General features: G+C 39.1%; 1 protein-coding gene across 9 annotated transcripts in view; it reads right to left on the bottom strand.

The window, feature by feature from the left end:
* Positions 1 to 17038, bottom strand: part of MAP3K8 (mitogen-activated protein kinase kinase kinase 8) — a 32756-nt gene that overhangs the window by 12802 nt on the left and 2916 nt on the right. The window contains exons 2-6 of one of the 9 annotated variants that reach the window (XM_087946199.1): positions 9653 to 9979; positions 9044 to 9138; positions 6702 to 7066; positions 3252 to 3416; positions 2003 to 2264 (exon numbers count right to left, since the gene is read on the bottom strand). In XM_087946199.1, coding sequence (XP_087802325.1) covers positions 2003 to 2264; positions 3252 to 3416; positions 6702 to 7066; positions 9044 to 9062 — 811 coding nt within the window. In that variant the 5' untranslated portion in view covers positions 9063 to 9138; positions 9653 to 9979. Of the gene's footprint in view, positions 1 to 2002; positions 2265 to 3251; positions 3417 to 6701; positions 7067 to 8583; positions 8712 to 9043; positions 9139 to 9652; positions 9980 to 17038 lie in introns of those variants that run through there. The other 8 variants (XM_087946201.1, XM_087946206.1, XM_087946204.1 and 5 more) reach the window with 8 other exon arrangements.

Below are 17038 nucleotides of genomic sequence, written 5' to 3'. Positions count from 1 at the left end.
AAGTTGTGCAGGCCTACAGGAATATGAATTGACTTTTTCTTGCTCTAAAGTACTCCATAAAAGCTAGGTGTGAAAAGCTTTCAATTGCTAGGATTTCTACCACATTTTTCTTCACTGGAATATCTCCTGATGCATTTTCATGCCAAGATAAACATCATCCACTGGATTTTCGACTGTCAGCACATCTTTAAAGAGAGAAGAGCCTCCAAGAGGACAGGAAGGCAGAAAAGGCAAGAAATTTTCTTCATAGAACTTTTCGTTTTCCTGGGCCTGGAAATATCCTTTTAAGCATATTTAAGACCGGTCACTTAATTATCTATTTTCAAAGTTATGATGGCTGCACACCCACCCCATGATCACATGGCAACCAGTCTGCATTTGTGGCAATTTGCACATCCAGTCATCATGTGACTGCAATCTGCAATCTTTTTTGCAGGTTTTATGCCATTTACTTCCAGTTTCCAGGAACACCAGTTGCATTTGTTACAAAAAAAGTTTTTAAGAAAAGGTTCTGGTCATGTGATGGCTCAGCTTACGACCACAATGATTTACAACCCTAATTCCAGGCTCTATTACAATAACAAGTCAAGGAAAACCTGTACTCTAGAGAAGCATTGTACATTTGGAGTTTTGGGATAAATTTCAGGAAATGAGGTTCTTTGGGGTAATAAACACTACAATGACAGGTACTACCTTCCACCCGCAAGCCAAATATTATTGAATTTTGAAGAGGGACCTTTCATGCAGTGAAATTCCTTTGCAAATATCTGCCTAAACCTAGTGATCCAGAGCAACTCAATGCCCTCCAGGAATGCTAGATGTTTATACCTTTAATCAGGAGGTCCAAAGGACAGAGAAAGTAATTCTTCCAGTTGAGAGAGAGAGGAGAGAGCGGTTCTCAGTGTGCCTGCCTTTATAATCTGTCATTTGTGAATATGCTACGCCATAGTGTGGTTTATTTGATTTTGGCCTAGTATTCTGTGTAAAACTAGCCAATCATGTTTGTAATGTTCATTTGTTGTCAAATATGAAGTATAATATCATAGTTAAGTAAATATAAAATCATGGCTGGGCAAGTCATGGCTTAGTGCAGGTGTCTGCAACCTTAAATACTCAAAGAGCCATTTGGACCCGTTTCCCACAGAAAAGAAAACATGGGGAGCCAATAATTTAACAACTGGTGTGACTGGGTAGGCTTGGCCAACTCAGCGTCACTCACTCCCACCCAGTCACCTCCTCCTCCAGAATATGGAGTGAGCCTCCATCCCCCGCCATCACTCTTACCTTCTCAGGCCAGGCGAGGAGTGACGGGGACAGGAGGGGCCAACATGGTGGGATCAACCGACAAGGAGCTACAGCAGAGAGCTGAAAGAGCCACGTGTGGCTCCAGAGCCGCAAGTTGCAGACCCCTGGCTTAGCGGTATGCACAATTCCAGAATTAATTAAATTAATTAAAACAGAAGACAATTGCCTCCATTCTCAGAATGCTCAATCTTGATTGCATCACTATATTCTAAGGGTTGCAGCATAAATTATGGGAAGGGGGGAAAAAGTCATAATGTTTGTTAATAGCAATCCTATGTACCAGTGGAAACTGCAGACCTCCAAACTAATGATAGGCTTGCAAGCTTCTGACTACTGATTAAGTCCAGTAAGAGCTACAGCCACTCCAACTTTGCTTAGTTACATGAACAAGATTCCTGAATTTAATGGGATTTGCTTCATAGCAGCCATAGTTAGCATAGCAGAGCATGGAGCCCACTTAGCATTCAGTTCATTCCATTTCCACATAACATATTGTCCTTAAAACATTCTCAACTTTATTATGTACCCACTGCAGATGAATGTATTAATAAAAGATAAATTGGACATACCTTGTCTCCAAGGTGCAGAAATTCAAGTTATTTTCAGTAAGTAAATAATCTCCAAATAACTTTAAAAGAAGCTGACATTATCCTGAATATAGTTTATATTGTACAATATAGGGACTAGGTTAACTTACGTTTGATATCTTGATGAATAACTCCCTTTGAGTGAAGAAACTCAAGTCCTTTGAGAATATGTTTTGCCAGCCAGATGACTTCAAATTCTCTCAAAGGCCCACAACTTTCTATCTTTTCTAGGACAGACCCTCCTTCTCCTGCCTCCATAAAGAGATGGATTGTCTCATCCCATAAGATGGCTCCATAAAGTTCAGCAATATTTTCATGGCGAAAACAGGCTTGGATTTCAACATCTGATGGCTTGAACTGCTCCACGGGAACCTATGATGGCAAATATGTTCACATAATCATCTGGAAATCTAAGATTATTAAGTTTTTTTTATTAAAAAAAACCAAGAAACCAGACCCAGAAAACCATTCAACCCCAACCTTCCTCTCTAGAATCCCAAGGAAAAGCTATGGCTTCTTCTCATGCTGGTTTTCTGCCACATAGCATATTTGGGGAGGGGGAATTTCCCTTTGTTCTTAATAATGGACAGAGAAAGACCAGATTCTTCACCCATCTTCTTAAGAATTTTGCCAGAGAATGATGGAGTATCTACCATGAAGAGGAGGATTACAGCAGGATTGTGGACTATTGATAGAAAGTACTTCTTTAGTCAGCAATTCAGGCAAAGTATTAGAAATAAAAATCCTTCCATATGTTTCTACTATAAAACCCTGCTGTGTCCTTTTAAATCATATGCATGCCAACATCAGTATAAATGTCTACATATGCAGATGCTTTCTATCCTTTTTTAATAATAGAATGCTTATAACATCCCATCCCAACCCACAGGGCATTAAGCTTTGGTTGACTCATTCTTCCAGTGCTAATCCATTTTTCTTCCATGGATCTGATTGGCAAATGAAGACTGTTCAAGTGTGATGTTCTATCTTATCCTGACCGGACTTAATTAGTTTCAGCATAGTTATCCACCTCCAGGTGGTTGTTAAACCATATTTACATTTATTTATTAAATTAATACTGCCATCCATCTCACATATGTGGCACTTCAGCATTTGTTGATGATGTATATATGGAGTCTCTCCCAAAGAAGAAGAGAACTGGATATGTCATACTTAGATTGAGTTTCAAAACTTGAGTCTACCATATGCATATTGGAGGAAGTACATTTACAAAATGCCGGTTTCCATCATAAAGGGACAAATAGATCTTGTTTATTTCAGCATTATAGAGAAGGCCTAACATGGTGCAGGCAATTATCATAATTATCTTAATTATCAAAGATAATTAAGAAAACTTACCATCTTACAAGCCATCCGCTTTTTGGTTTCTGTATCTTGCGCCAAGTATACTTTCCCAAAAGCTCCCCGTGGAATGAAGTCAGTCCCAATATTTCTGTATGTTAGTTTCCAAGGAAATAGAAGAACATCCGAGTCAATCTTATAGCGCCCATTTTTGGGTTTGATCTATTTAAAGATATTTGAGATAAAGAAGAAAGTCAAAACACAATACTCCTTCACAACATTTTTATTCTGAAATACGGGTGTATTTACTGGAATATACATACTAAATTAATCTATGTCACCAACCACCTACCTTTACCTTGGAATGCCTTTTCTGAGATCTTACATCCCCCCACAAAGGTCTTTCTGTTGCAAATTACTAGGGACTGAGCCTGTAACTGGTATGTGAGAAAGACCCTGGGAGACTGAGGAAACATATGCTGCCAAGGGAATGGACATCTGAAAGACAGCATAGCCTACAATTGGATTCAGATGTGCAGGATATTGTCCTCAGAGGCAAACTAGATAGGAATCATGACCTGATGAGCTAATTCTACTTGTTGTAAAGCAAGGGTATCAAACTCGATTTCATTGAGGGCCACATCATGGTTGTGTTTGACATTGGGGGGGCTGGAAGGCATGGCTGGGGTGGACATGGCCCCCTCCCAGAAAAATGGAGCTCAAGGGGTATATGCTTGGGGAGTATGCGATAGCCTCTTGCAGCCCTCTGTCAGGAAAAATTCAGCTCGGGCCCACCCAGGCCACGTTTTCAGCCGCAACGGCATCCTGCAGCCCTCTGTCTGTAAAAATGGAGCTCGGGTGGTACAGCGTAGCTGCCTGAGCTCCGTTTTCACTGGCAGAGGCAGTGGTCTTCACAGCAATACAAGCAACACGGTGCCTACCGTCCCTATCCTATTGTTTCTTTTATATGTTTTTATATTTTTCTTATATGTATCCGTGTATTCATAACTATGTTTTTACTTATACCTATTATCTTGTAAGCAATTGACAAATTAAAAAAAAAGAAGCTCTAAGCTACAGCCCTTTTTCTACCAGAGAAAGTTCCATGACCATAGTAGTCGTTATATAGAACACTTAATTGTCTGGCAACAGCTTGATTGACAGCCTAATCAGGAGGCTGACATAAGGAGTCCTCTTAGTAGTTTATTGGGTAATTCTGACTATCTCCTAACCTTTTGCTCTACAGAGTTGAGAGTTTGGCTATGAGAGCAAATACAAGGTACTCTGTCTTCAAAGGTTGTATCAGGAGGTTGGCAGAGGAATAGAAACTAATTTTTTCTCAGAATAGGTGATGCAGAAGAAATTTGAAATCTAATTGTTCCTCTACTTCAAAGAATGAATGGTTCTTTGAAAGTACAAGGATTTTTTTACAAGGTAAAATTCTCCAAAGGAAAATTAATCAAGGAAAAAATATCAAAATACTTGGGGTGAGTTCAAGTATAGCAAGTAGATTACTATATTTAAGCCTAGCTTCATCTGCTCTAAAATAGTGGGATTTCAACTGCCTCTACAGAGATTAATCTGTATTATGGAAGTTTAATTGTGTTTGATGCCATGATTGAATTGGCACACAAGCAAAGCTGAAGTTGGAAAACAAAATGGGGAATGGGCTGGCAAGACATAATATAGTCTCAGTGGCGCAGTGGTTAGAGTGCAGTACTGCAAGTTACTTCTGCTAGAGCCAGCTGCCTGTAATTTGGCAGTTTGAATCTCACCAGGCTCAAGGTTGACTCAGCCTTCCATCTTTCTGAGGTGGGTAAAATGAGGAGCCAAATTGTTGGGGGCAATAGGCTGACTCTGTAAACCACTTACAGAGGGTTTTAAAGCAGTATATAAGTTCAAGTGCTATTGCTATATGGTATGGTATCTGATTGGAAAACCTTGTGAAAAGAACTGAGCATATGAAAAACAAAACTAAAATGCCAACTAATTCTATCCAATGGTTTCTCACAACTGTTGTCCACCATTTGATTATAAACAGTGGTTTATAAGCTAGCCTCCCTTTTTCCTCATCTAAAAAAACTGACAGAAATCAAAGGGCAACCTCTCTTCATGAGAAGTGACAAGAAGCTTGAAGATCCTGTTTTCCTGGTCTCAATTTCAACCTGCAAACTTCATCTTTAATTTGTTGTTGTCAAGAATACCTAATTTTCTAGTCCTCATGGTCACGAATAGCAACTGTGAGCAAGGATTGTTAAAACAACCATAAATAAGAGCTGACAAATATGCTTTCCACAGAAACATGAAAGATCTGCATAATTTTAATAATTTAAACTGTTTTTAATATTGATCTTTTTACCACTTTGTATGCTGTCTACGGTCTTATCGGTGAGATGGGTGGTATATTAATTAACACATTTAATGCTCAGACTTTAGATATTTGTCTCAATCTATGTTTAGATTTTTAATTGCATCACGGCTGAGATTTAAAGTTGGGGAATGCACAAAAGTTGCCTTTGGTGAGATGGGTGGCTATATAAAATAGATAGGTGGGTGGAAGTAGAGATAGAGAGGTAGAGGTAGAGGTAGAGATAGATAGATACAGACAGACAGAAAGACAAACAGAATAACTGGAAGGCAGCTTCAATGTAATTTCATATAGGGTGTCACAAGGTGATAATTTTATACGTTCTAGAAAGGGGCAAATTATCTATTTTAGTTTTATGTTCATAGCTGCAATTCTCTTTTTAAGAAAGTGGATCAATTTATACAATAAGGTTTCACTCAGCAAGCTCAATGCCTGGCAATTTCATTGACACATCCATGTCAAATTTTGGGCACTAAATGAAAGGCTCTGCAATTGCTTCTTTTCGTCTGTTCAGCCTCACCTAAAACCTGGGATTCCCTGATGACCTCCCAGCAAGTATTAATCAAGTCCAATCCTGATTAGCTACTTGAGAGAAGCCAAGCTCAGCTAGGTGCTAATAACAGTATTGCACTCTTGAGATTTGTTCATTATAGTTGCAAACAGAAACTTAAATCCAAGCTAAAGATTCTGCTTGCAGAAACCATAGCTCAGGCCAAGATCCATTTTCCTGTACTAGATAATTTTCTCCTGGAGCTTCAAGTGGTATCTGGAGGACCTTTCCCCCCCCTTTTCAGAGTTTTCCCAGGACCTTTGGGCCTCACAAGAAAAATGAGAAAAAGTGTGAGAGGTCCCAAGTCACTCAAGCAAGGTGCAGTAGTTGAGATTATTAGTCCAATACCTTCATCACCTCACCACATTGGAATTAAATAATATCTAACTCCCATATTTAGATATTATACAACCTGATAAGAGTATAGGAATGCCTGTGGACAGCAACAGCTGGTCAGCAAAATCTTATCAGCCAGACCTAAATAGTCGAAGACTCCAAAATCCAGCCACAAAACCCACAGCTTTGAGCCAAGCTCCATACGAAATGCATTCATACAGAATAGCTGGTGGAGGTTTTAGAAAACACACACCATGTTTAATATGATTCCAGATTCTTGTCTCCTGTGCTGGCATAACTGCTTTGCGGTGTTTGACACCTGGTTGGCAAATGCCAGTAGGTCTTCCACAGTCCCATACTTGACACACGAAAGCAAAGAAACTTCTCTTCGGCTGAAGAGCAAAGATTCAGTCCGCTCCTCATTTTTGTTCTTTTCTGGATGCAGAGCAATGAGGTTGTCTTTGTAAATTGTCAGGTCGCCTTTGGGATAAAGGTTCTCCATGATGTCAATTACTTCGGACATATTTAAATCTGTCAGCAGTAAGTCAAACTCTTCCTTATTTTCACTACCGGTACTCATATACTCCATTACTGTATGTTCTCTTCCTCTTATTCTACCTTTAAAAAAAAAAGGAATAGCATTTTATGGTTGGTTAAGAAATTGCAACAGAGGAAATACTACAACAGAAATATGTATGGGCAACTTACATATCTCTACATTTAAGAAGGGGAAAAAGCAGAACTATGTAGTCTACCTAATCATAAAATGCAAACCAGCACATTTTAAGTCCCTAATTCTGCCCTATATAATTGGAGAAGGTTCACTGTAGAGGAATGTCAAGTAAGCATTGATATTAGCTCTTCTGAAAGCACTGATATTAGCTCTTCCACCTCCAGATGTGCTGAATATTAACTATTATTCCTGGTTACTAAGGTCAAATATGGCTGAAGACTAGAAGAGCTAAAGTCTAACACTGGATCAGGCCCACTGCTAACACACAAAAGATTGCTGAAGGCCAATGGGTGAACTGGGTGTAAATCTGACTTAGAGCAATGTGTTGGCAGTGGACCTGATCCAGAGTTGCATATGCTTAAGTACTTCTGAATTCAAGGGAATCTCCAAGTCAACTGTACATTAGGCAACCACTGGTTTTGAAAGGAGTTTAACATGTCTTGTTTCCTTTTCCAGCAGATAATAAAAAACACATTTAAATGCTAATATTATCAACCCTGCTGAAGCAGAACGTACTCATTGAAATCTAAAGCAAAGGTGGGGAATAGTGGCGGTTCTGTTAATACTGAACTATATTTCCTAGCATCTATCACCTTAGGCAGTTCTGACTAGAACTGTTGGGAATTGCATTTTCAGCAAACGTTGTAGAACTATGATTCTTATCCTTGGAACAGAAGGCCAGTGATGCTCTCCAATATGATGGGGAATAGCAACTATTTGAATTGATTATGGGACCTCAAGTCACTGTCAGCTCCTGTCCCCCAAGTAGACAGATTGTAGTCTTTAAGTGATACTCCAGTGGTACTACTTGAACCCATATTTTCAACAGTTCTTTGCATGCAGAAGGTCACCAATCTGAGTGATCAAACGATGAACTACTAAACAAGGCCAGGGTGTGAGGAGGAAGGAAGGGGAGGAAAGTGAGACATCTGAAGTGGCAGAAAACCTAATTCTGCAATTCTCTGGCTTAAACTATCCTGCGGCTTCTGCAAAATAAGCAGCACCAACAACCTGGGAATATTTTGCTTTGGTCTTCTCCCTACCACATTTATTTCTCATGCTTGAATTTCATCCACTGAGAGCTGCCAAGGCTGATTGGGATCAATATCTGCTCATGATCCAAGTAGTCCCAAAGAAATCCCAGGACTTCTTTTATTCATGGGCTGAAATGTGCCTGTTGCAACCAATGGATTGACCCTCTCGGCCAGGGGTCTTCAAACTTGACAGCTTTAAGACTTGTGGACTTCAACTCCCAGAATTCCTCCTCCAGTCATGTTAGCTCAGGAATTCTGGGAGTTGAAATCCACAAGTCTTAAACTTGCCAAGTTGAAGACCCTTGCTCTCGGCCTATCCCCCCCAAAAAGTGGACCCTGCAATTTCAGGAAAAACATTAAGGCACCACCTAGAGACCAGGAGACTGTGAGTTTGAGTCCACCTTAGGCATAAAAACTGGATGGGTGATTTTCTCAGCCTGTACAGCAGACCTGGCCAAATCAACTTCTGTCACAACTAGATCAACACTTTACTAATCTGAAAAAAAAATAAACCCAGCAACGGTGAGAAAAAATCTAGGAAGAAAAGAAAAATTCTAGCTTCCCTGCTTTCCTCCAGTAATTTAGTGCAGGAACTCTCTTCATGTGGAAAACTGGAGATAACTGCATAAAACAGCAGAGACTTTAGAATAGGAGCATTAGGATGATATGCTCCATTACCATAGGAAAGTTCCAAAAAATTTCTACATTATTGTACAATGATATCATAGAGTTAACTTTCCCTCTACATTGTTTCTAGTTTACTTTTTTTTTCTATGCAGATTTTTGACATAGTTCCAGTATTAAGCTGGGGAAAGGAAGGGAACTTACAGGAATCCAAAACTGACATGTCAACTAAAGTCACTTCCCAGTGCTCAATCAGAAGAAAAAAACCTTTCTATTCATAAGAGGGCTCCCTTAAAAACCTGGAAAAACAAGGATTACATTATTTTAGATAATTAGATCATTGGAAATCCCGACACGTTCTCTGTAGACAATGCTCCTTATATTATTATTATTTTAGGAAAAAAAAATTAAAACAACTGGCTAGTAAAAACATATTTATTTTCAGATTTTATATTAAAAAACACATATTAGGCAAGATTTCTCCAACCTTCTGCTATTGAATTTGATGTTTTATGAAGATGACAATTCTAAGAAAAAAACTTCTCTTCTGGAGAACCATACTATTGTGGTAACGTTATTTAGCACTGAAATCTGAGAAAGAAAAAGAAAATTCAAGAGGAAAGGAAGACTTCTGAAAGAAAGGGTCAGCCACCACAAATTCATCTACCTACCAGTATTTGGGGTCTTTAGACTTGATCAAGGATAAAAGATTTTTCTCTGAAATCACTCTCCTTTTTGTTGTTCTACCTATACCTAAACCTACCTAGACCTACTTTTCCTCGCTCTGAAAGGGGAGGTTTCCCTTTGACTCACCTGGGCCACTTGACAGAATCTCACCTATCTGTATCTGCGGATGGAAGGATGAAAAAGTGAACGGTGACACAAGGAGACAGAAAATATGGGTCAACTCCTCCCAAGTGACATCTGAAGCTGCCAGGCAATGTAGCGTGCATAGCTGCAGTTTTGGGTCCAAGGTTTTTATCTTTCCGCTGGCGGGGAGCCTTTGGGCCAAGGCTTTCAAACAGGATCAGGGGAAAGCACAATTGCCAATTCTGTCTTAAGAATTCTGTCTCTTCTGTGGTGATTAAGTATCTGCTGCCAACCACATTTGTCCCAAATGTGAAGAGGATCAACTCATACCTTCAAGAAGTAGACAGAAAATTTCAAGGGCAGAAAAACAGAAGGGAGGTAGCTGAACAGACTCTCTGTGGCCATAGAGAAACTAGGGAAGGGGATATTGGTCACAAACTCCCTTGGTGTCCTCCCCCAGATTTTGTCAAGTTGAAACCAAACAAGAAGTTCAGGAGTATCACTTTCTCTTTCCCTAAGCCAGAAAAAGCAGAAAACATCCCAGCTTAATTTTTTGTAAATTTCAGGCTCAGTCTTGTGCTGCCCACAACATTAATGGTTTTATATACAAGGAGACAAAAATACAAGAATAAATTTGTTTTTTTAGTTTCTTCTGAGAGCTGTCTGAAATCTTCCCCATAGCCAGCAAATATTTAAATGTCCTCCACTGGTTTTTCACATTGATATTCTCTATCTGTGTATACTGATGGACTTGGTGCCATTTTAAAATATATATATCTTTCAAACTTGCTGCAACTGTCATACTGGAATTTCTACTGCAAACTCAAACCCTGGATAAAATTAAATGTATGAACCCACTGCCCTAATGAAGTCTGGCTTATCACAGAAAGGATTGCCAGATATCCGAAAAGGACAAAGAAGGACAACTGTAAAGGCTAAATGGGGGAAAAGGAAGACATACTAATTTTAAAATTAAATTTCATGGCATCCACAACCAACACTACAGTGAAACACTGCAAAAAAAAAAAAAAAAAGACTTAGGCCTTCAGGTTACTGAATTACTTTATCCAATATCAGAAAGATGGGTTTTTCAATGGCAATATTTTTCCAATAAATCATATGCTAGCAATATATGCTAGCAATAATACTGAACATATGCTAGCAATAATACTGAATTGATCACAATAAAAAAATTGCCATTATAAAGAAAATTACAATTATCAAAATTACCATTATGAAAGAAGTCCAATTTTCTTCAAAGAAATCGCAAAAGCCCAAGACACTAAAAAAAATCAGGACAATATTTGAATTTAAGCAGGGGTCTTCAACCGTGGCAACTTTAAGACTTGTGGATTTCAACTTCCAGAATTCTCCAGCCAGCAAAGCTGGCTGAGGAATTCTGGGAGTTGAAGTCCACAAGTCTTAAAGTTCCCAAGGTTGGAGACCCCTGCTTTTAAGGCTATACGTGCTGGACAAAGCACATTTGAGGAAAAGAAGGATATGTCCCTCCTTTTATTGGACATCTGGTAAGACTGTTCCCAGGTAGAATCAAGGTAGCTGCTAGTCTCCAAAATGAAACATATTTTTTGTAGTGTTGCCTGTATTTTTTTAAGTGTTATCTCTACAGCTACTTAAAATCCAACCTCAGCCTTAAAAGGCTACTTTTTTAAAAAAAATACTCCTGTGTTGGCATTTAAATCTAGTGATATAAGCTTTGAAAGGTTTTTTCTTTCACCAAGAACAGTAATTATTTCCCCAATAATCAGAAAAAGTCCCTCCGTGTCATAATTCCAACATATAATCTTTGGTCAGAGTTTCAACCAAATCAAAGGACTTTCAGCAGCAGTTCTCGGGATTTGTTATCCTCGTTAATGAATTTCCTAAGAAAGAAGTACAATGGTAAATGATACGAAATGGTACGATGCTTGCAAATAGAAGAAAAAGATCAATTGGAACTGTGATAAAATAGCAGGGCAATTGTACAAAAAAAAAAAAAAAACCCTGACAAAAGGAAACAGGAAATTACATTTGTTATAAATTGGAGATAAGGGTCAGAGCAAATATTTTACAAGTTCAATGCCTATTAAGAACTACTAGGTTTTTATATGAAATCTGGACCCGAGTACTGATCAAACCCCAAACTGGTATCTCAAAACCAGTGCTTGGAAGTCTTGTTCTTTACAAAATGCCTAAAATTCTGAAACTCCAAAAAAATCATATTATTATCCTAGTTTAACAAGTACATACAGTGTGTGAATCTACTGTTTTATATGTATGTTACACTGGATTTCTCTGATGAAAAATATGCACTAATTAGTGATCCGTGGCTAGATGGGTAGAGGATCACCGAAGGCAACTTACATTCTGTCCATCATGTCAAATCACCTTCTGAACAGCTTTACAGTGAATTCCAACTCTACCCATACAGACCAGAGAAGATAAACATAGGATTGTTTATGCTTCCATGTGGCCTTTAAATATCTCTACATGAACCTTCTTGTGATTTCAAGATAATAATGAATACCTGCAGACTCTGTTGGCGAGAGCTTTACATAGTTGACATCATTCTAACAGCTTCAAATTTATTTAGTGTATGGCACATGTTAGCCAGGGATCACTGAGGTGGCTGGCTGCCTCTGTGAAAGGGTTTTTTTCCAGCAGTGTTATATTTACCCGCAGGTGAGGCTGTGTTTTAGAATTTAGCACAAGGGATCTGAGCTAAACTGTAGGTCACACTTGTATCAGAACAGAAAGCGATGGGAACAGAACTGGGTAACCTAAGAAATTTTGTGCCGCTTTTCCTTCTAGTATCTTCCCAAGATACTAGATATCTTCCCAAGATACTATTACTGTATCTTGGGAATTGCCTAATCGTGATTTGGGTGTTTGACAACTAGCTTGCATTTGCAACATTGTAGTGTCCTGCCATCATGTGAACACTATTTGCAACTTTTCCTTCCAGCTTCCAACAAGCAGGCCAATGGGGAAACTTATTACAAACAGCAATTGTGGGATTGTGGAACCACCAGAACTGTGTTTGTAAGTTAGTGCAGTCTCATAACATTGTTCTTTATCACGACATCACATTTTTCAAAGGAAGATAATTATGATAAAATAATATTGCAAATACAAAACGATCTGGATAATTGGGCCAAAATACAACTTTCACAGTTGGGACAAATAGCAACCATAAAAATGAGTATATTACCCAAACTCTCTCTGATGGCAGATAACTTCTTAGGAATGGGGTGAAAAAGGGGGAACAAGGAAACTTGGTTGTTAAGTGAAACAATTGTTAAGTGAAATAGCAATTGTGCTTATAGTCTTACTTCAGCTTTCTTCTGCTGGGAAAATTTTATGTGTCGCCTCTAAATGAGATGTGTGGCACACAAATCAAATTAAATCATTCAGTCGATCAATAAACAATATGAGGATTCATCACAAAATCTATTTATTTAAGAAAATGTATATGGTCACTCCCAACTCATGCTCAATGACTCCAGGCAACTGACAAGAATACTTTTTCAATACTTTTTTTGTATATCTATGAAAGAAAGCTGGATGTTTTTATATTTTGTTTGTTTTGTTTGTCTTTAAAAACTAATAAAATTGTTTTCAAAAAAAAAAGAATACTTTTTCATAATTATCGTACCTGCAAATGGTCACTCGATTAGGCAATCACTAAATGAGGACTACCTCGACTCTCCCACCGAGAAACTATAAGCAATCATCACTTAACAATGTAAATTGGACCAGGAACTTGATTCTAAGTGATGTGGTGATAAAGAACAATGTTATGAGCCTGCACTAACTTACAAACGCAGTTCTGGCCGTTCCACAATCCCACAATTGCTGTTTGTAATAAGTTTCCCCATTGGCCTGCTTGTTGGAAGCTGGAAGGAAAGGTTGCAAATAGTGTTCACATGATGGCAGGACACTACAATGTTGCAAATGCAAGCTACTTGTCAAACACCCAAATCACGATTAGGCAATTCCCAAGATACTGTAATAGTCACAACTACAAGGACTCATTGCAAGTCCTCCTCATTCAATGCTGGTTGTAACCACAAACAGCCACTGAAAGAATGGATGCCTGTATGTGCTGCAGTTCCACAGGGAAGTTAAAACTATTTTCTTTCAAAGCATTTTGGAATGGTTTGGGCTGACTACAGGCACCTCTTTTTATTTTTATTGGGGGTTTTATCTTTGCCCTCTAGGGTTATTTTTGGTTTGGATTTTGTTCAGATTTAGTGGCTTAATTCAGGGGGTTGGGGGAGGCTTGTTGCAGAATCTTTTGGGATTGGGTCAGATTATAAATCCCACAAATTAAGCAAACAAGCAATAAACATTTTGGTAGATGCTCTGAGATTTCTAGCTTCTGCAACAGTGCTTACAATTCTAGCAAAAAAGACTGGCAAGATTATGATAATAGATTAAGGCTTTTTGAACTACTTTGCAATACTTACTATTTAAGTTGTTTGTTCATATCTTATTTAGTACTCTATTGTTGCTCCAGAATCACAAGGACATCAAGTGAAACTGGAATATCACGACCAAGAAATAAATTCACAAAACTGTCTTTTCCAAGCCCTCATTCCTTAAATGCATTGTGTACAATGTATCTTCCTAGAAAAAGAGGTTTGCTAGGAGATAAGAAAGGATGTGATGGAGCCTATTCTAGAAAAAAAGGAGGACCTGTGACCCCTTACATGAAGGGTCGACAACCTTTTGGACCTCAGGAACAAACAAACTCATAACTTTAAATCCCGCAGACCAGAGACTCTGGGAAAATCCCCCAAAAAGTCTGCAGGAAAATTCCCCACCCCGTTTCCTACTGATCAATCATTCTTTATTTGGGATCACAGGATATAGTCTCTAGCTCCGTTCACAAGAGGAGAGAGAGAGAGAGAGAATTTTGGCTTCATGCAAGGAAAGCAGCAGAAGCAGTGGAAGTCTTTCTTTTTCTCCCCCAAACTCCTCCAGAAATGAGTCTTTGTGAGACTTGTCACACCAGTGCAGCCTCTTAGAGCAGGAGGCCTTGCATGGTCCCAAAGACTCATTTCTGGTGGAGTTTGGGGAAGAGAAAGAAAGACTTCTGCTGCTTTCCTTGTGTGCAGCCAAAAGCAGAAGAAGAAAGACGTGGAAAGAAACAGTCCAGTGGCAAGGTAAGGTGGGTAGGGCAAATGGGGCAAGTTCCCCCCTCCGCCCTTTCCCTCCTCCCCTCACTACCTTGTGTTATTCGCAATGCAAGTGACTCAAGTCTTGTGTTCCCATGGGTCTTGTGGGCGGTGGAGCCTTGTTGTGTTCACAGACAGCCTGGATTAATTGCTTTGGGAGGTGCTTGGCGGTGACATTTCTCTGCGGACCATCAAAATTTTCTCGCAGACCACTAGTGGTCCCCGGCCCACTGGTTGGTGACCACTGCCTTAAGTGATCAAAGCACTGAACAAAAAACTCATTGCAAAGATACAAAAAAAAAACTCATCGCAAGGATATCTGCACAGAACACCTTCCCAGATTAGGCATCACCTTGATATGTTGGACTACAACTCCCATAATGTCTAGCCAGCAGGGTGATACTAGATTAGACAAATTTTTTAAAAAAACTAGATGAGGCAAATCTGCTTTACCCTTCAGAAGAGTCAAGAAGCCATTGCCAAATAAATATACTAAAATGCTTACCACAAAGAATGCTTAAAATGTAGTGAGCGAGAAAAATCACAAGGTCTAGAAAGGTGGCACCCCCAATTAACTTTCCACTAACTGACTCGCAAAGTCATTAAGAAAGGCGTAAACCAAAATTCCTTGGGGCAGGGACACCCCATGTGTTTTTATGTCCCCACTAAGTTGAAACATGACCTAATTTTGAAGCAAGTATTTTTCAGTGACATTTCTCCATGAGCCTGATTCATTCAATTCACGCCTATCAGATCAACATAGCAGGTGATTCAGGATTGCAGCATCCAGATAAACTTGATACTGGAGTGTTAGGCTAGCAGCCTGCTTTTGCCCACTCCACCCAAAATGCCAGGATGAGGGTTTTCACAGGATGCATGTGTCTTTCTTGTCTGGGATTACCTACACAGGAAACTGGGAGTGTTCCAGCTGTCCACTTTTCTTGTCTTATTATTGCTGGGTGGGTGGGTGGGGAACCACTAAAGGGGTTGGGTGGCTGCCGAGTTGCCTGGTCAGTGAAACCCAACTCAGCTTCTCTTTTTGGGGAGTCAAAGTTCTTCATTCCACAAATGAATATGCAAACAATAAAGCAAAACGAGCAAGCCAATGCCATTCACCAGCTTCTAACCTCAGCTACCGAAAACTTCTTTTAAATATTTAAGATTCCGCAAATAGTGTTAGATACGTGCTTTTAGCTTTTCTGTCTGCTTTCGAGAATACTGTTGAATTGTCCATCCATCTATCTACCTACCTACCTACCTACTGCCTAATTCATATGGACACTGAGTGGCATAAAAAACCCCAAACTGTAAAAACAATTAAACCATAAAATCACATGGACAGCCTAGACTAAAACGATCTTAAGGGTAGCACACATTACAACAGAGCCCCCCAAAAATGCATTAAATGCATTAAATATTAACCTGCCAGGGCGACCAAGGTCAGATTTCAAGACATCCCAGGAACACCAGAAAAGACAGTATGTTGGCTGTGGAATTCTGACAACTGTAGTCCGCACTTCTTAAATTTAACAAAGTAGAGGTACACTGCTCTAATCTGATCTCAGTTACCATCATGAAGAGAAGCAATGCATCACATTTCATTTCATCACATTTCAGTTCTCCACTCCTCTACTCGTTGTAGAATACCTTATGCCACCAGACTTGAAATTCTAGAACTAGAAAACCTTGAATTACGCCGTCTTCGGTCTGACTTAAGCATGGTATATAAAATCATACATTGCAATGTCCTACCTGTCAATGAATACTTCAGCTTCAACCATAACAACACAAGAGCACACAATAGATACAAACTCAATGTTAACCGCACCAAACTTGATTGCAGGAAATACGACTTCAGCAATAGAGTGGTCAATGTCTGGAATACTCTACCCGACTCTGTAGTTTCTTCCCCCAAACCCCAAAAACTTTAACCTTAGACTGTCTACTATTGACCTCACCCCTTTCCTAAGAGGTCTGTAGGGGCGTGCATAAGCGCACCAACGTGCCTACCGTCCCCTGTCCTATTGTTTCTCTTATTCTTCTTTTATTTTTCTTATATGTACCCATTTCATGTATTCACAACTATGTATACACTTATACTTATTATCTTGTAAACAATTGGCAAATCAAATAAATAAATAAATAAATAAATAAATAAATAAATAAATAAATAAATAAAGTGCCTTTAATTGTTGTTATCTACCCAGAATCA

The sequence above is a fragment of the Notechis scutatus genome, chromosome Z (genome assembly GCF_049901735.1).
Source record: "Notechis scutatus isolate UNSWTSFEM ecotype Mainland chromosome Z, rNotScu1.2, whole genome shotgun sequence".
Lineage (NCBI taxonomy): Eukaryota > Metazoa > Chordata > Lepidosauria > Squamata > Elapidae > Notechis > Notechis scutatus.
The sequence above is the reverse complement of the archived record's forward strand: the minus strand, read 5'-3'. Positions and strand labels throughout refer to the sequence as shown.